At 38.5% G+C, this 20,624-nt stretch overlaps 1 protein-coding gene across 2 annotated transcripts in view; it reads left to right on the forward strand.

Moving 5' to 3' along the window:
- Positions 1-5,278: 5,278 nt before the first annotated feature.
- FAM199X (family with sequence similarity 199, X-linked) overlaps positions 5,279-20,624 on the forward strand; it is a 40,715-nt gene continuing 25,369 nt past the window's right edge. The window contains exons 1-2 of one of the 2 annotated variants that reach the window (XM_043571314.1): positions 5,279-5,840; positions 19,323-19,542. In XM_043571314.1, coding sequence (XP_043427249.1) covers positions 5,644-5,840; positions 19,323-19,542 — 417 coding nt within the window. In that variant the 5' untranslated portion in view covers positions 5,279-5,643. The remainder of the gene's footprint in view (positions 5,841-19,322; positions 19,543-20,624) is intronic. The other variant, XM_043571315.1, reaches the window with a different exon arrangement.

Genomic DNA, 20,624 nt, shown 5'->3' on the forward strand with positions numbered 1-20,624 from the left:
CATCTCAAGGCCAGTGCTTTTTAATTGAGGATGCACATCAAACTTAATTATGGAGTTCCATTAAAATATAGTTTTTTGTACCTCTTCTAGACTTAATGAATCTCTTTATTTGATATTGTTCATATTCTGTCAACATGTTTCTCCCTGAATGTTTGATATATTCATAGTATAGAATGTACATTGTATCTCTGTATTACTATATGCTATATCTTAAGTTTTTTTCTTTATAAAAGTTATTTTCATTAATTTTTTTGTAAATCAGATGTAATATTCACTATCTTTGCTGAAAATAGGCTCAATAATTATCCTTACAGATATTTTGTCTATAACTTTGGGAATTGGCTTTATTATTGGGACTGTCTCTGATATCATACATTTGGGCCCATTGGTTTGTCATCTAGCAAAAAGGATCAGCAGATAATTAAATTCAAGAAAGAAAAAAATTTAGGGGTCTCTGACTCAAGAACTGAAACCCTAAGTACTTTAGATGACTTCTGGATTTCTTTTTTCTCCCCTCAGCCCTCCTAAGTTCATGCTTTATAGGAGGTCTAGAAAGTAGAGCAAATCCTACATGCTGTGGTTCAGAGAATAGCAAGTAGTTTTGACAATGCTACTGCAACAGGCTGAATTGTATCCCCCTAATTATATTATTTCCACGTCATCATCCCTGGAACATGTGACTATTACTTAATATGGCAAAAGAGTGAATGTTACTGTAAATGGCAAACAAAAAAACATGTGAGTAAGAATTTTGAGAGAAGGACCTGATCCTGGATTATCTAGGTGGGCCCTAAATCCAAAGACAGGTGTCCTTATAAAAGTGAGGCAGAGGGAGATTTGACAGAGACAGAAGGTAATGTGAAGATGAAGGCTGAGATTGGAGTGATGGAGCTACAAGCCCAGTGCATCACCCAGAAGCTGGAAGAAGCAAGGAACATTTCATCTCTAGAGTTCCCAGAGCAAGTGTGGTCCTGACAGATTTTAGATTTCTAGACTCCAGAACTGTTGTGAGAATAAATGTCTTTCATTTTAAGCCACCATATTTACAGCAATTTGTTACAGCAGCCTTAGGAAACTAACATAGCCACCAAGACTATAGAACTTTTTTTTGAGTTTATTTATTTATTTTTTTGAGAGAGAGAGAGAGTGGGGGAGGGGCAGAGATAGAGAGGAAGAGAGACTATCCCAAGCAAGCTCCACACTGTCCGTGCAGGGCCTGATGCAGGGCTCGAACCCACAAACTGTGAGATTATGACCTGAGCTGAAATCAGGAATCAGATGCTTATTTGACTGAGCCATCCAGGCACTCCAAGACTATAGAACTTTTTGATCCAAAAGTTCATGAAATTGAACAGGTGGTGGTTCAGAATAGAGCTGCTTAGATATAAGACTGGTTTCTTGAGGAAGAGTGTGGGCAATTTTAACAGTAGAATTTTGTGTTTATATCCCTGAAGACCTCTCTGAGATATTTGATACCACTAAAAATACAGGAAATAAACCAAAAAATCAGAAATTGCATAATTTGGAGAACAATCTCATACCTGCTTTGACAGACTCTTTCAATTGGGGCCGAGATCTATTCTCTTGGTGTAATATGGGCACTTGGCTTTCCTAGCTGAGAAGTAGACCACAAACTGAACTGTGACAAATAATACATTCAAATTTCATTTTATCCGTAGGTTGTGTTGGTGATATTTGGGGAGCTGATTATTTATTTGTATGTGTGTGTGTGTGTATATATATATATATATATATATATATATATATATGTATAATGTATATATACACACACACACAAGTTTATATATCTAGATGTACACGTAGATACAGATACAAATATAGACATAGATACACACATACACATACATATACATCAATCACATGAAAAAATTACAAGGGTTAGACTATAGATCATTGGGTCAAGTCCAATATATTTCTATCCAAAAGTAACCAAAATGATAAAAATTGGTTGACATTTCTCAATCTTGTTCAGTCTCTCCACAACCCTCTTGGAGCCCATCAGCTCTCTGGGAGGTAAATTATGCATCTGAAGAAGGCAGATCTCCTTGTAGTTTCTTTGCAGGCCCAAACCCTCACAGAAGGTAGGGAACTACTATATCTATGTTTTCAGAGAAACAGGAATTAGGAAAGATATTGGTGGAGAAAGGAAGGGAGAGATGAACTGGGTAAATTCGTTCAGACTAGATACACCCAAGGGACAATACAAATAAATTAAAGTGGGGCAAGGAGGGAGGATGCACAACAGTCATGAGCTCTTAATGGTTAAGAGCTTGGTAAGGATGTATTAATACATTATTACCATATATTTAAGTAAAAGTTATATACACAAGTGCACATACTCTGTTTACTGCTCTCAATATCTAATTAGTATTTCTCTACTGAGAAATATACTGGAGGGACTTCTTTTAAAGGAAAAACATTCTCTTAGACTCAAGCATTTATTTAAATTCTTTTAATAATATTTCTTAAATGTAAACAAATATAAAACTAAATAGAGACTCTGCTGTTCATAAAGCTCTTATACAAATTTAACACCAAAGGAAATTTAAAAGTTGTGCACAAATAAAAAATATTAATTCACTGTGGTACATGATATTTACTGAGACAAAACTGCTCTTAGAAACCTGAACATACTACTGAGTGGCCAGCGTGCGTTCTTGGCCTTTAACAGGCTTGTATGTGAGTCTTGTGAGGACTCAGCTTTCCCATCACTTTCCTTTTCCAAACTACCAGAAAATCTTCATCTGTATAGTCAGCCATGAAGTAAGAGGTACACCTAATTTATTTTCTCACTAGGCCATGACAATTAAAGTAGTATTGTTGCCAACTTGATTTTGAAAACAGGCTCAAATACATGTCCTAATTATGTGGCAGCTGTTAGTTACCATTCGTCATCCAGACTCCAGGAAATGCTTAAAATTAAATGTAAAAGTAAAACATATTTGTAAAAACTTCACAGCTCTGTCATTAGACTCCAGTTTGAAAAACACTGTGCTATTATTACAGTATGTGTAAAAAATATATATGTTTAGACTATTTTGCTAGCTTCTTATTAATAGCTTCTGGTGCTATTACCTGAGTACCTACATTATTTTTTTAAGTTTATTTATTTTTGAGAACGAGAGAGTGGGGGAGGGGCAGAGAGAGAGAGAGAGAGAGAGAGAGAGAGAGAGAAAGAAAGAATCCCAGGCAGGCTCCACACTGTCAGCACAGAGCCCAACTCAGGGCTCAAACTCAACATCCCTGAGGTTATGACCTGAGCTGAAATCAAGAGTTGGATGCTCAATGGACTGAGCCACCCAGTTGCCCCTTGAGTACCTACATTATTATGCAGCTCTTGACTCCTGTTTCATTTGGACAATTAAGTCCCTTGTTTGTGGGGACTAAGCCATGGCCCATTCAGGCTCACTGGGAATGGTGCTTTGGAGACCACAAGTCAACCCATTATCACCCTCACATGCATGATTTTTTTTTCTTTTTTTTTCAACGTTTATTTATTTTTGGGACAGAGAGAGACAGAGCATGAACGGGGGAAGGGCAGAGAGAGAGGGAGACACAGAATCAGAAACAGGCTCCAGGCTCTGAGCCATCAGCCCAGAGCCCGACGCGGGGCTCGAACTCACAGACCGCAAGATCGTGACCTGGCTGAAGTCGGACGCTTTACCGACTGCGCCACCCAGGCGCCCCGCATGATTTTTAAATTAAATGAAAGAAGACAGGCACACTCAACAGTCAGGTAACCAAATAACTGAAGCAAGACAATATAAAATTTTAAAGGAGTGGTTCAGTTGTTTTCATTTTAAGTTGCATTGGTGGACGTGGCACAAGAAAGACTGTTTGGGGCTTGTGTGTGACAACTACCTATTTCCCCAACTTCTTTTCTCCTTTCCTTCTTTTTGGGTTCTTTCACCTTTCCTCTTTCTTCCACCTACTTTAGTTTTACTTTTCCCCCAGAGTTCAATGTAATGAGTTTTTCCATAAAGCTAAATATATTTAATGTTTTTTTCAATATATGAAATTTATTGTCTAATTGGTTTCCATACAACACCCAGTGCTCATCCCAAAAGGTGCCCTCCTCAATACCCATCACCCACCCTCCCCTCCCTCCTACCCCCCATCAACCCTCAGTGTTTTTTTTATTAAGAGATTATGCCTTTATCATTTTTATATGAAAATGTGCTTCCTTTTATAAAATAGAGTTTAGGGGCGCCTGGGTGGCTCAGTCGGTTGAGCATCTGACTTCGGCTGGGGTCATGATCTCCCGGTTCGTGAGTTCGTGAGCGTTGGGCTGTGTCTGAGCTAACAGCTCAGAGCCTGGAGACTGCTTCAGATTCTATGGCTCCTTCTCTCTGCCCCACCCCTGCTTGCTGTCTCTCTCTGTCTTTCAAAATTGAATACACATAAATAAAATAAAATAAAATAAAATAAAATAAAATAAAATAAAATAAAATAAAAATGTCTTCATTTGGCAAAATAAGAAATTAGCAATCTTGTGTTTTCCACTGAATATTAAAAAAAAAATGTTAACATGTCCAAGATCAGCACCCACTTGTCTGGAAAACAGAGAAAAGAGACAGGGAGAAAGAATGGTATGTGATATCTAATAAGTTGACTTAAGTTGAACAAGTTAAGCGCCATAATATACTTTCTACTGGAGCAGGAATATGTAAGACTCATTTGGGAGTCAGGGAAGGCTTCACAGAGGAGGTAACATTTGAGCTGGGGCTTTAAGGATTAGCAGGGGGAGAAAAGGCAGGGCATTCCAAGCAACATGCATAATGCAAGCAAGAGCACAGAGCACAAAAGAGCACTACGTGTCCAGCAGCTCTGAGTAGCCTGGTGACTGTTGTGTAGAGTTCTCAGGGTTAGAAGATCAGGGGTGAGGCAGGGACTATTTTTTCCTTCTTGGCCCATTTTCCCTATAGCTCATTGCACAGTGCTGGGCACACACTGCAGGGACTCACTATAAATACTTATTGAATTGGGACAGGGTGGTCAAGTACGCTGGGAACCAGGACATCTGGATTCTTTCTCACGCACTCTCAGTGTGACCTTGGCCAAGTCCGTTTTCTCAGGGCCGCTGCTTGCTGCTTAGTAATCAGCCCTGGGTGAGAAAACGGAGGTGGTTGGCCTGAAGTGCCGGGCCTTTCCAGCGCCTGGAATCCCTGATTCCACGCGTCGAGGGCGGGGCGGGCGGAGGTTCAGTTCCTCCTCCGCTCCAGCAGGGGGCGCAGGAAGCGACTTCCCGCCGCCCCTCTCTTCCCAGCGGGCGCCAGGCGGATAGCAGGAGTAGCGAGCTGCGAGCGCAGTGGGCGGGACGGACGGCGGTGGCTCTGTGCTGCGCTACGCTTACTGGGCTGGGCCGGGCAACGGCGGTGACGGAGACGGCTGCAGAGGCCGAGGCGCTGACCGGGTCGTCAGCCGCTTGCTGTGGTCTCTAGCAGCCTCTTCGCGCGGCCAGCATTCCCCGGGCGGCGTGTGGCCGTGGCGCTCAGCCTGCTAGTGAGCTGCGGTGGGCACACCCTGGCGCAGCGGCGGCAGACAGGTTAGAGTGGGGGAAGGGGCAGGCGCGGGAGACGCTTGGGGCTAGAAAGGGAGCCCGAAGCCAGGCAGTCTCCAGCCATGTCCGACGAGACGTCGGCCACCACTTCGTATGAGAAGTTTCTAACCCCCGAGGAACCCTTCCCCCTTCTGGGACCCCCTCGCGGGGTGGGCACCTGCCCGAGCGAGGAGCCAGGTTGCCTGGACATCAGCGACTTTGGCTGCCAGCTGTCCTCTTGTCATCGCACCGATCCGCTCCACCGCTTTCACACCAACAGGTACGAACTGCCGCTGAGGGCAGGGGCGAACTGCTCACACCCCTGCCTTAAGCTGGAGAACGCCAGGTCCCTCCCGTGCCTGGATGTCCACCTCGGGTCTGCGCTTCCTTTCCTCCCCTCCCCCACCTTCCTCCGACCAGCGCTCATTCCCTGGCTCCTTCCCTCTCCCCCTCCCTATGTTCACCCCTGCCCTCAGATTTTCCTTTCTGCTGGCATTTTACTCGCTCTCTTTTCCGATTCTTCTGACCACAGCGACTCCTCCCTTTCCCTTCTTGCCTCATCTGTACCTTGAGAATTCCAAATCCCCACCCACGATTTTAAGATGCATCCCTGTTTCCATCCACCTGAAAAAGTTTAACCCCTTCCATCTCCCATACACTCTAGAGTAGATTTCGGATGACTCAAAGTCAATCTATGGATCTTTTGAAAAATGGCACTTTTAAAACTAGAATCTTCCCTTTCCCGATTTTTAGCCTGTCTCACAGCCCAGTTCCCACCCCCCCCCCATTTTTTTGGTGAAGCTCTAGAAAACCAGGCCGTTCTTCTTTTCCTGTCCTTATGAACTTTTGCTTTACCACTTTAGGCCCTGCCAAAACGTATAAGCTTAGATCTGGAAGGTTCCTTCATGTAGCCTATCCCTTGGTTTGCTCCCCCAGTGGAGGGATGGAGCTACGCTTAGGATGGGCTTGCTTTTACAAATTTATTTAGAGGGTGCATCTCCTAACTGATTTTATTGGAAGGAAGATTGTTCTGGAGAATTCCATCACACAGGCATTTAAGTATTATACCAAATGTGGGGATTTAAAGATGTTGTACACAGAGGTCCAACCTTTAATAAAGGTGGATATTGGGAGATACATACCAAAGCCTGGGAGGGTGTGTGGGGAACAAGGGAGATGGAGAAGCGTTCAGCTATGGAAAATATTGGAGCTGACTTAAGAAGTCTAGTTCTGATTTCTGACCCACAACATGAGCATGAACATCCTCCCACATTTTGATGTCTTTTGCATACCCCATGCTTCTTAAATCAGTCTGCAGATTTACTGAGTACAAAGAGTGTATAAAACATGATTCTTACCTGAAAGAAATGTAGAGTCTGGAAACGTGTTACATTTGAAGAGTATCATCAGTATAACACATTTGAAAAGGAAGTGGTAGTAAATTTGTTACGTCTTTTCCAAATTCTCATTACAAAACTGAGGAAACTGAGGCCCAGGAGGAAAGACTGAGTTCAAGGTCATAAAACTGAGTTAGGCAAAGCCAAGATTATTTCTTTGAAGTCAGTGATGAAACTTGGAACAGAACTAATGGCTCAAATGTTATAAATGGTTGTTACAGTTTCTTAGACTAACTCACAGAAGCCTATTTAACCCAAGATGTGATTATAACATGAATGTAATCTGTTTATGAAATCAAGTGTCTTAGGATTGTTTGCACTGGAAAATGATATAAAAGAATACTTTTGCACATATTTGGTATTTAAGTTTTTGCAGCATTGGAGCAAGTCATATACACAGGAAGTGAAATGATTTTAGAATTGGCCTGCTCTGATGATGAGGGAAAGGGAGTGGAGAAAGAGGCTGAGGGTAAGCACTGCCAAAACGGGTGGGGTGATGAGGAGTGAAACCAGGAGAATAATATATTTCTTACAGCTTGTTCTGTTCTTTCGCCTCCTCCCCATTTTTGTTCTTGTGTTTTTCTATTCCTTTTCTTAGAGACGGAAGTAAGGTCAAGGTTGTTTTCCAGAATGGGGCAGTTATGATAGAGGGAGAGGTTATTGTTCAGCCCCATTTTCTAAGTCAGACATTTTTCCTAGTTACTGCCTACTTTTCAGAAATCTCCATCTCATACCCTACTTTTCCAAAGGCTTGGAATGGCAGTACTGGTCTAATGTATTTTGCTCTGTACCCTTTCCAACAGAGATTAGGGCAAGCAGAATTAGCAATGTTTACATCCGATGATGTTTCTGCCCTAGGCTACCATTTATTTATTTATTTATTTATTTATTTATTTATTTATTTCTTAAATCTGTCTTCAGAAAGCCTTCTCTCCATTTATCCTCAACAAAACTGCCAAAGCATTATGTTTTATTTTTTTTTATTTTTTCAGTATATGAAATTTATTGTCAAATTGGTTTCCACACAACACCCAGTGCTCATCCCAAAAGATACCCTCCTCAATACCCATCACCCACCCTCCCCTCCCTCCCACCCCCCATCAACCCTCAGTTTGTTCTCAGTTTTTAAGAGTCTCTTATGCTTTGGCTCTCTCCCACTCTAACCTCTTTTTTTCTTTTCCTTCCCCTCCCCCATGGGTTTCTGTTAAGTTTCTCAGGATCCACATAAGAGTGAAAACATATGGTATCTGTCTTTCTCTGTATGGCTTATTTCACTTAGCATCACACTCTCCAGTTCCATCCACGTTGCTACAAAGGGCCATATTTCATTCTTTCTCATTGCCATGTAGTACTCCATTGTGTATATAAACCACAATTTCTTTATCCATTCATCAGTTGATGGACATTTAGGCTCTTTCCACAATTTGGCTATTGTTAAGAGTGCTGCTATAAACACTGGGGTACAAGTGCCCCTATGCATCAGTACTCCTGTATCCCTTGGGTAAATTCCTAGCAGTGCTATTGCTGGGTCATAGGGTAGTCTATTTTTAATTTTCTGAGGAACCTCCACACTGCTTTCCAGAGTGGCTGCACCAGTTTGCATTCCCACCAACAGTGCAAGAGGGTTCCCGTTTCTCCACATCCTCACCAGCATCTATAGTCTCCTGATTTGTTCATTTTGGCCACTCTGAGTGGCGTGAGGTGATATCTGAGTGTGGTTTTGATTTGTATTTCCCTGATGAAGAGCGACGTTGAGCATCTTTTCATGTGCCTGTTGGCCATCCGGATGTCTTCTTTAGAGAAGTGTCTATTCATGTTTTCTGCCCATTTCTTCACTGGGTTATTTGTTTTTCGGGTGTGGAGTTTGGTGAGCTCTTTATAGATTTTGGATACTAGCCCTTTGTCTGATATGTCATTTGCAAATATCTTTTCCCATTCCGTCGGTTGCTTTATAGTTTTGTTGGTTGTTTCCTTTGTTGTGCAGAAGCTTTTTATCTTCATAAGGACCCAATAGTTCATTTTTGCTGTTAATTCCCTTGCCTTTGGGGATGTGTCAAGTAAGAAATTGCTACGGCTGAGGTCAGAGAGGTCTTTTCCTGCTTTCTCCTCTAGGGTTTTGATGGTTTCCTGTCTCACATTCAGGTCCTTTATCCACTTTGAGTTTACTTTTGTGAATGGTGTGAGAAAGTGGTCTAGTTTCAACCTTCTGCATGTTGCTGTCCAGTTCTCCCAGCACCATTTGTTAAAGAGACTGTCTTTTTTCCATTGGATGTCCTTTCCTGCTTTGTCAAAGATGAGTTGGCCATACGTTTGTGGGTCTAGTTCTGGGGTTTCTATTCTATTCCATTGGTCTATGTGTCTGTTTTTGTGCCAATACCATGCTGTGTTGATGATTACAGCTTTGTAGTAGAGGCTAAAGTCTGGGATTGTGATGCCTCCCGCTTTGGTCTTCTTCTTCAAAATTACTTTGGTTATTTGGGGCCTTTTGTGTTTCCATATGAATTTTAGGATTGCTTGTTCTAGCTTCGAGAAGAATGCTGGTGCAATGTTGATTGGGATTACATTGAATGTGTAGATAGCTTTGGGTAGTATTGACATTTTGACAATATTTATTCTTCCAATCCATGAGCAGGGAATGTCTTTACATTTCTTTAAATCTTCTTCAATTTCCTTCATAAGCTTTCTATAGTATTCCGCATACAGATCCTTTACATCTTTGGTTAGATTTATTCCTAGGTATTTTATGCTTCTTGGTGCAATTGTGAATGGGATCAGTTTCTTTATTTGTCTTTCTGTTGCTTCATTGTTAGTGTATATGAATGCAACTGATTTCTGTACATTGATTTTGTATCCTGCAACTTTGCTGAATTCCTGTATCAGTTCTAGCAGACTTTTGGTGGAGTCTATCGGATTTTCCATGTATAATATCATGTCATCTGCAAAAAGCGAAAGCTTGACTTCATCTTTGCCAATTTTGATGCCTTTGATTTCCTTTTGTTGTCTGATGGCTGATGCTAGCACTTCCAGCACTATGTTAAACAGCAGCGGTGAGAGTGGGCATCCTTGTCGTGTTCCTGATCTCAGGGAAAAAGCTCTCAGTTTTTCCCCGTTGAGGATGATGTTAGCTGTGGGCTTTTCATAAATGGCTTTTATGATCTTTAAGTATGTTCCTTCTATCCCGACTTTCTCAAGGGTTTTTATTAAGAGAGGGTGCTGGATTTTGTCGAAGGCCTTTTCTGCATCGATTGACAGGATCATATGGTTCTTCTCTCTTTTTTTGTTAATGTGATGTATCACGTTGATTGATTTGCGAATGTTGAACCAGCCCTGCATCCCAGGAATGAATCCCACTTGATCATGGTGAATCATTCTTTTTATATGCCGTTGAATTCGATTTGCTAGTATCTTATTGAGAATTTTTGCATCCATATTCATCAGGGATATTGGCCTGTAGTTCTCTTTTTTGACTGGGTCTCTGTCTGGTTTAGGAATCAAAGTAATACTGGCTTCCTAGAATGAGTCTGGAAGTTTTCCTTCCCTTTCTATTTCTTAGAATAGCTTGAGAAGGATAGGTATTATCTCTGCTTTAAACGTCTGGTAGAACTCCCCTGGGAAGCCATCTGGTCCTGGACTCTTATTTGTTGGGAGATTTTTGATAACCGATTCAATTTCTTCGCTGGTTATGGGTCTGTTCAAGCTTTCTATTTCCTCCTGATTGAGTTTTGGAAGAGTGTGGGTGTTCAGGAATTTGTCCATTTCTTCCAGGTTGTCCAATTTGTTGGCATATAAGTTTTCATAGTATTCCCTGATAATTGTTTGTATCTCTGAGGGATTGGTTGTAATAATTCCATTTTCATTCATGATTTTATCTATTTGGGTCATCTCCCTTTTCTTTTTGAGAAGCCTGGCTAGAGGTTTGTCAATTTTGTTTATTTTTTCAAAAAACCAACTCTTGGTTTCATTGATCTGCTCTACAGTTTTTTTAGTTTCTATATTGTTTATTTCTGCTCTGATCTTTATTATTTCTCTTCTTCTGCCGGGCTTAGGCTGCCTTTGCTGTTCTGCTTCTAGTTCCTTTAGGTGTGCTGTTAGATTTTGTATTTGGGATTTTTCTTGTTTCTTGAGATAGGCCTGGATTGCAATGTATTTTCCTCTCAGGACTGCCTTTGCTGCGTCCCAAAGCGTTTGGATTGTTGTATTTTCATTTTCGTTTGTTTCCATATATTTTTTAATTTCTTCTCTAATTGCCTGGTTGACGCACTCATTCGTTAGTAGGGTGTTCTTTAACCTCCATGCTTTTGGAGGTTTTCCAGACTTTTTTCTGTGGTTGATTTCAAGCTTCATAGCATTGTGGTCTGAAAGTAAGCATGGTATAATTTCAATTCTTGTATACTTATGAAGGGCTATTTTGTGACCCAGTATATGATCTATCTTGGAGAATGTTCCATGTGCACTCGAGAAGAAAGTATATTCTGTTGCTTTGGGGTGCAGAGTTCTAAATATATCTGTCAAGTCCATCTGATCCAATGTGTCATTCAGGGCCCTTGTTTCTTTATTGACCATGTGTCTAGATGATCTATCCATTTCTGTAAGTGGGGTGTTAAAGTCCCCTGCAATTACCACATTCTTATCAATAAGGTTGCTTATGTTTATGAGTAATTGTTTTATATATTTGGGGGCTCCGGTATTCAGCGCATAGACATTTATAATTGTTAGCTCTTCCTGATGGATAGACCCTGTAATGATTATATAATGTCCTTCTTCATCTCTTGTTACAGCCTTTAATTTAAAGTCTAGTTTGTCTGATATAAGTGTGGCTACTCCAGCTTTCTTTTGGCTTCCAGTAGCATGATAAATAGTTCTCCATCCCCTCACTCTCAATCTAAAGGTGTCCTCAGATCTAAAATGAGTCTCTTGTAGACAGCAAATAGATGGGTCTTGTTTTTTTATCCATTCTGATACCCTATGTCTTTTGGTTGGCGCATTTAATCCATTTACATTCAGTGTTATTATAGAAAGATACGGGTTTAGAGTCATGGTGATGTCTGTATGTTTTATGCTTGTAGCGATGTCTCTGGTACTTTGTCTCACAGGATCCCCCTTAGGATCTCTTGTAGGGCTGGTTTAGTGGTGACAAATTCCTTCAGTTTTTGTTTGTTTGGGAAGACCTTTATCTCTCCTTCTATTCTAAATGACAGACCTGCTGGATAAAGGATTCTTGGCTGCATATTTTTTCTGTTCAATTCATTGAAGATCTCGTGCCAATCCTTTCTGGCCTGCCAAGTTTCAAAAGAGAGATCAGTCACGAGTCTTATAGGTCTCCCTTTATAAGTTAGGGCACATTTATCCCTTGCTGCTTTCAGAATTTTCTCTTTATCCTTGTATTTTGCCAGTTTGACTATGATATGTCATGCAGAAGATCAACTCAAGTTACGTCTGAAGGGAGTTCTCTGTGCCTCATGGATTTCAATGCCTTTTTCCTTCCCCATATCCAGGAAGTTCTCAGCTATTATTTCTTCAAGTACCCCTTCAGCACCTTTCCCTCTCTCTTCCTCCTCTGGGATACCAATTATGCGTATATTATTTCTTTTTAGTGTGTCACTTAGTTCTCTAATTTTCCCCTCATACTCCTGGATTTTTTATCTCTCTTTTTCTCAGCTTCCTCTTTTTCCATAACTTTATCTTCTAGTTCACTTATTCTCTCCTCTGCCTCTTCAGTCCGAGCTGTCGTGGTTTCCATTTTGTTTTGCATTTTGTTTAAAGCATTTTTCAGCTCCTCCTGACTGTTCCCTAGTCCCTTGATCTCTGTAGCAAGATATTCTCTGCTGTCCTGTATACTGTTTTCAAGCCCAGCGATTAATTTTATGACTATTATTCTAAATTCACTTTCTGTTATATTATTTAAATCTTTTTTGATCAGTTCATTAGCTGTTGTTATTTCCTGGAGATTCTTGTGAGGGGAATTCTTCCGTTAGTTAGTTAGTTAGGCAGGTGTAGGTGGAATCTAAGTGATCAGCAGGATGCGCGGTGAACCCAGCGTCCTCCTAAGCCACCATCTTCCCCACACCCCCCCCAGGCTACCTTTTAAATATTTTCTCATTTTGGACTCTTCTGCCTTCCTACCCCTCCTCAAGATGGCATTTGAGAGGACCATATACTTCCAGTCAGTTCTTCTCAGAGAGAAGCAAACAGCTAAGTCATGTATGTAGGCAAAGTTTAGTTTACAGAATTCTTTTATTTTGAATTTGCATGTGTCACTTTTTTTCTTCACATCACCAGTTCAAGCAGCAATTCAAAACAGATATGAATAGTTGAGTACTGATGTTCTGCTTTGGGTTTAGTCATTATAAAACACATTTTATTGGAAATAAAAAGCTTGTCAGTTGGCAGATACTTCATTTACGTTTATTTTGCTTCTTCCTTGTTACCTGATGAGAAAACTGTGGAGATTGTTTGATATCGTTGATAGTATCTGATGATGACAGTTTTGTGCCTGCTCATTTACCTGACTCTGGGCTATATTTGAAATCTTTGTTAGCCGAGGGATTCAAGGCACTATTATTTATTATCCCTAAGTTTGAATGTTTGTAGTGTTCATATTAGAGTCACCTGAGACTTCAAATGGCATGTCACTACTCTACATTCAGTGCAAAATTAAATGAACACAGCCACTTTCCTAAGAAATCACACTTTCCTGGGAGTATCTTTTAGGATTTTATGACTAAGTTGGGTTTGTCTGGAATTTTGCTTAGAATAAAATAAATTTTAAGAAACTTAATTATTTTTTTAAGTTTAAATGTTAATACAGAATATATATGGTGTTTATGACATTTTTCCTTGGTTTTGAGACAGGATTTTTCTGATGTAATTGTTGGCATTTGTCCATGGCACTCTCCACCATTATCAAAAAAGGATGTCATTTACAAAACTGAAAAAATTAAGATGATATTGGTTGGTCCTGGAATTAAATTGAAGGAGATTAATAATAACTACTCGATGTGTTATTCTCTTCATCTTTTAGTAGTACATCAGTACTTAGACATTGCACAATTGTGAAAAGCATGTGGGAGGACGGTGCCCCACTTTTGTACACCCTATTGGCAGAACAGGAAATGAACTATCGTATAAAGCAATTATTTGGTTATGTGATTACCCAGAAGAACCCCAATACTATTGTGTACCTTTTGTACTCCCCACAGTTTCCCTATCTCAATATAGAATTAACAGTTGCAAAACAGCTGTAAGTTGCAGGTGGGAGAACCACACTCCGTGAAGTAACAGATTATAGAGGCAGGAGGGATTCAGTTTGGGGACTTCTTGAGACAAGTTGAGAATGGGGATCAGGCTTGGGAGAACTATCCAGGCTAGAAGTGTGGATTTGGGAGCATTCAGAACAGAAATTCCAGTAGCGTCTTAGGAGTAGAACTGTGGGTTACAAAGGTTGAAAGAAGAAGGAACTTTTCAATTAATTTAGCAGGGAAGGGAAAGAGAGGAGATATAATAATTTGAAAAAAAGGTGAAGGTTTCTTCATTGTTGTTGTTTGCTTTGTTTAGTTTTTCTTTTCCAAGAATAGAGCTTTTAGCTCTTTAGGAGCAGCCCACAGGAAAGGGAGAAATTGAAAATGCAAGAGTGTGGGATGACAAGAGATGGATGGGTTGAACTCAGAAGCCCAAATGGAATAATTAACCTTAGACATGACATGGAATGTTTTTTGCTTCCGAGGCTGTGGAGAGGGTACCAAGACAGTTGAGATTGCTAGGAGGAGAGTTAGGAATTTGAGTGAGTAGAGTAGCTAGCAGGGTTGTATCACCTGCTCTTACTTGGGACCTTAATGGCCTGTGCTGCTCCAAAGGTGTAGCAGAGGTCAGGAGTGGCTGTATGGGGTTTTTGGCAGATAAGCCTTGCAGATAAATGTACTTGGATTTACTTTTTTTTAATTAAAATTTGGACAGCAAGCCTTGTTATTAATCCATTGGGATTAATAAACTCCCAATAAACTTCATTGGGATTCTTTTCAACATTTTTCTTTTAAGATAGAAAGTCTCCTTTGTGAATAACTTTATGATTATAGCTAAGATCTTAGTATTAGGTAGCTTTCTCTTAGTGGAATAAGATGTAGGGGCTTTGCAGGTTTGAATAGTTCAGTGCTGACTGAGCACATGCACACAGTGGTCATTCATTACATATTTGAAATCACACTTAAATTTTTATTATAAAATCTCATTTTAGAAAATTGGCATATGCAAAACTGTAGGGATCACCTATGATCCCTTTCAGTAAAGAAAACAACTATCAACATTTTGATGTTGTTACTTTTAATATTCTTTTTATGTTCATATGTAATTTTTAAAAATCAGGATCAGGTTATATAAAATTTGTGACCGGGTTTTTGCGCTTACATTGTGACTGTTTTCCTTTTTAAAAAATAGTCTGAAATATAAATTTATTGATTATAAAACACCATTATTTAGATATGTTATTTAATTATTCCCCATATTTGGGGACCATGTCTTTTCCTTTTATTGGCTATTATAAATGATATTGTTTGGACATGTTTGTACATACATTTTTTTTCCAAATTTCTATTTGAGGAAGTGATAGATTCCTAGAGGGGCAATTACTGAGTCCAAAGGAATGAACTTCTTTGAAGCTCTTGATATATGTACAGTACCAAATTGCTTTTTAGGAAGATTATGCCAATTTAACACTCCCACCAGCAGTGGATAAAAAAGTACTATCTAGTTTGTTTTTGTTCACATTGCCTTAAAGTAATAATAAAGATAATATTTGGAAATTAGAAGATAATAGAATTTTTAAAAAATCTCTAGTAGTAAAAATACTAATTTTCTGTTTTGTAAATGATTGGTTTCAAGTATGAACCAACTTTTATTGCCACTGTTAATTACAAGAAAAAAGAGAAAAGGCTTCTAAGAATACCCAGAATCCTGTTAAATCTGTTATAAAGTCATGGACCTGGAAAATTGAGAAACATACTGATTTTGTCCTACGGTTAGAACACAAAACCAAGCAAATTCCTGACTGCCTTGTCAGTGATCCAAACATTAGATTATTAAATCTAGCATAGTTTTTTTTAAAAAGGAAAGCCATTATTACTCATGGAAGGAAACACATTTCTGCAGAATTTTTGCAAGCTCAAAAGGAATTCTCATTAAAAACAATTACCTAACAGTTTTTCCTACCACATAACACAGTACGTGGCACATAGAAGATGCTAGCTAAATGTTTGTTGAGTGGGTGAATGAAGGTTTTAAAAAGTCACATGCAATTTGAAGACACAAAAGAAAAAATAATTTGCCCAGAATACAGTATAGGTACTGGTTTACTAGGTCTAGGACAAATCTTGTGATTGCCATTTTATAGCTTTTATATTGCCTTATAAACTATATTAACTTGGTTAATTCTGCTAGGTTTGTTGATTTTTTGAAAAATGAGGATACTGCCTGCCTAGGAGGCGTGTGATGAATCTATGTAACATTACAGGGTATTCTAAGATTGTTAGATGAATTAGATTTTTGCCTATTTATAAAAGCTTTATGACATCTGTGTTTATATTTACTGAACTATAACAGTTTAGAGACTGTGTGTGTCTGTTTTGATGCTATAAAATTGTCAGATTGCCCAAATTTTGTAAATCAAGAACTTTGAAATTAAGATTAGTCGTACAAAGTGGGGAGGTAAAAAATGAAAAACACAATTCAAGAAATAATGGATTTAATGAGGGATGAGAAACAATCTTAAGTAAGTAACAGGCTTTTCTTCAGGAGGTAATTATTTCAGTATCTTATTGGTATCGGATGTACTAAATCATTATCTTAAGAATTAATTCCCTAGGCTACTGCCAAAGCAATGAAGATTACCTCCTTAATAGTATAAAGCTAGTGGAAATTTACAAAAGAAAGCAGACTTGTAGATTTTGAGACAAAAAAAAGTAACCCTGCAATAAATACCACAGACAAAATGTTAATGTTGCTAATGTATTAAGAACTCATAAAATCAATAAGGAAAACATTAACACATACAAAAACACTAGAGCAAAATAGTTAATAAATGTTTTAGAATTTGATCTTGCCAGTAATTAAAGAAATAAAAATTGATATAAAAATGTGGTTTTTTTCTATCATATAGGTAAAAATTTTGAAAATTCCACTGCTGTTAAGTTTGTGGTGAAATGAGCACTTTTTGTATACTGCTTTGGGGATTGTAAATTGGTGCAGCTTTTCAGAAAGGTCTTTGGCTAAGTATGATATGACCTTCAGAAATGTTCATATTCTTTGACTCAGTACTTTCAAGTAATCTATCTTTAGAGATTAAATATTTTGATAAATAGTTATAACCAAAAGTTAACCCCCCAAATGGAAACAGCCTAAGTATTACTGAAGGAATAAGATTCAATAAATTATGATACTTTTTAATCAGTGGAATATTATATAGGCATTAAAATGTTTTCAAGATAGGGGAGCCTGGGTGGCTCAATCGTTTAAGCCTCTGGCTTCGACTCAGGTCATGGTCTCATAGTTTGTGAGTTTAAGCCCTGCATTGGGCTCTGCGCTGACAGCTCAGAGCCTGGAGCCTGTTTTGGGTTCTGTGTCTCCCTCTCTCTCTATTCCCTGCTCATGCTCTGCCTCTCAAAAATAAATATTCAAAAAATAAAAAAAAAATGTTTTCAAGTTATATATAATAGTATCCTGCTTTCTATACTTAACATATATGATTCTCTCTCTCTCTCTCTCTCTCTCTCTCTCTCTCTCGCCCTACCCCACTGACGTGCGTGTGCTCTCTCTCCCAAAATAAATTAATTAAAAAATAATAATAGCTACCATGTATTGAGCACTTTTTATGTCTGCTAAGTGTTCCATATGCATTCTTATATAATGTTGCTAATAACTGTTTCTTAAAGATGAGAACACAGACTTGAGGAGGGTATATTTTGCTTAAGATCAAGTAGTAGTAGTAGTAATCAAATGATAGAGCAAGAATTTGAACTCAGTCTGATTTCAAAGTGTATTCATAACTACTATGCTAGAAGTTTTGATTATAGATGAAGGTTTTACTGTATTCTTAATTTAAGTACAATCTTTTTTTTTTAATTTTTTTTTTCAACGTTTTATTTTATTTTTGGGACAGAGATAGAGCATGAACGGGGGAGGGGCAGAGAGAGAGGGAGACACAGAATCGGAAACAGGCTCCAGGCTCCGAGCCATCAGCCCAGAGCCTGACGCGGGGCTGGAACTCAGGGACCGCGAGATCGTGACCTGGCTGAAGTCGGACGCTTAACCGACTGCGCCACCCAGGCGCCCCTAAATACAATCTTTAATATAAATACATATATTTATTTATTTTAGAGAGAGCATGAAAGTGAGAGTGGCAGAGGAAGAGAGAGAATCTTAAGTAGACTCCAAGCTCAGTGTGGAGCCCGATGTAGGGTTCGATCCTAGGACCCTGGGGTCATGACCTGAGCCGAAATCAAGAGTGAAACTCTTAACTGACTGAACCACCCAGGCTCCCCTAAATACAATTTTCTTTTAAAATGTTTTATTATAAAAATTTTCAAATACAAAAATTAAAGGGACTAGTGTAATGAACCTTATACCCAGCTTCAACAATTATTTGCTATGACAGTGTGCTTCATACCACTACTCATTCCTCAAACCCTTCTTATAATTTCGAGACAAATTCCAGATATATTTCATTCATAAATGTTTTAGTGTACATCCTTAAAAGAGAAGGGCTCTTTTGAAAATAATCACAATAACATTGTCATACCTAAAAATATACATACAGTCTTTTTTTTAGGATGGTTTCTTAATTTTTTTTTAATTTTATTTTTTATGCTTTAAATTTACATCCAAATTAGCATATAGTGCAACAATGATTTCAGGAGTAGATTCCTTAGTGCCCCTTACCCATTTAGCCCATCCCTTCCACAACCCCTCCAGTAACCCTGTTTGTTCTCCATGTTTAAGAGTCTCATGTTTTGTCCCCCTCCTTGTTTTTATATTATTTTTGCTACCCTTCTCTTATGTTCATCTGTTCTGTGTCTTAAAGTCCTCATATGAGTGAAGTCATATGATTTTTGTCTTTCTCTGACTAATTTCACTTAAAATAATACCCTCCAGTTCCATCCATGTAGTTGCAAATGGCAAGATTTCATTCTTTTTGATTGCCAAGTAGTACTCCATTGTATATATACACCACATCTTCTTTATCCATTCATCCATCGATGGACATTTGGGCTCTTTTCAGTACAGTCATCATAAATGTCATAAATGTATCCTATTAATATCTTAAAATTGTGTGGATTTTGTAGTTCCTATTGTAATTTCTTTTGTGTTGTGTTTTTAAGGTGGAACTTAACTTCTTGTGGAACAAGCGTTGCCAGCTCAGAATGCAGTGAGGAGCTATTTTCATCAGTTTCTGTTGGAGATCAAGATGACTGCTTTTCCCTGTTAGATGATCAAGACTTCACTTCTTTTGATTTATTCCCCGAGGGAAGTGTCTGCAGTGATGTCTCTTCTTCTATTAGCACATACTGGGATTGGTCAGATAGCGAGTTTGAATGGCAGGTAGGTTTTGTTTGTCTTTGTATTACCATCATTATTCCATAAATAGAAGAATGAATTTCTATTTTGATATTTTCATCTCTACCTCAAAGTAAATTTTCTTCAGTGTTTATCCAGTCCTGGAAATTCTCTGACAACATTAAGAATTAGATGGAATATGTATCCTTTATTTTTGCTAATGTACCATTTAGGTATCTGATGCTGCAGATATCCTTATTTAGATTTTCGTGTAATTTAATACTTGTATAATGTTCCCATTATTATATATAATCAGTACTTTTCTATGCATTAATCCAAGCAAATGTATTCTTCCTGCTATAGTAAAAAGCCTTCGTGTCCTTATAGGCACAATATCTTTGCATCAGGGTTATGTTCTATATATCTGGGCTCTGAAACCATTATTATCATAAAAACAATTTTTGGCTCTGTTATCAGCAACACAATACAATTACTCATTTTGTATTCTCTTCATATGTAGAGATGTTTTTTGTCCTACAGTTTTTTTTTTTCTTATGGCATATATACCATGTAAAATGGCTTTGTACAAATTGCTTGGAAATTCTGCCGTATAATGAATGCAGTCTATCAGAAAATGTAAATCATGTTATTGCAACATCCATTGTCTGATTGTAAAAAACAGTAACATTTGAAGAAGCTTTCCTTGCATATAGCAAATGTTATGTTCAACAGATATTTGAATGCCTACTATGTTTGAAAGCCATCCAAAACTTTGAAGTTGTGTTCTAAAAGAGGAATCAAATATTATTTTATTTTAAACATTTTCTTATTAAAATATGAAAACAGGCTGGCATGAAGTTAAAAATAAGTCTCCAAGTCCCACTCTGCTGTGGTTACCACTGTTAAGAGTTTGTGCAGATCCAATTATGTTTGCACAGTGTTAAAAACACACAAATGGGATCATATGTTGGCCACTGTTTGGCCCTTTGATTTTTTTCAACTAATATCTCATTCTTTTCGATACCTATATCATAATTTATTTAACCTGTTCCCTAATAATGGATATTTAGATTGGTTTCAGTTTTTTCTTGTTATAAAAATGCTACACTGAAAGTTAAATTTTTATT

This window comes from Prionailurus bengalensis, chromosome X (assembly GCF_016509475.1).
Source record: "Prionailurus bengalensis isolate Pbe53 chromosome X, Fcat_Pben_1.1_paternal_pri, whole genome shotgun sequence".
NCBI classification, from domain to species: Eukaryota; Metazoa; Chordata; class Mammalia; order Carnivora; family Felidae; genus Prionailurus; species Prionailurus bengalensis.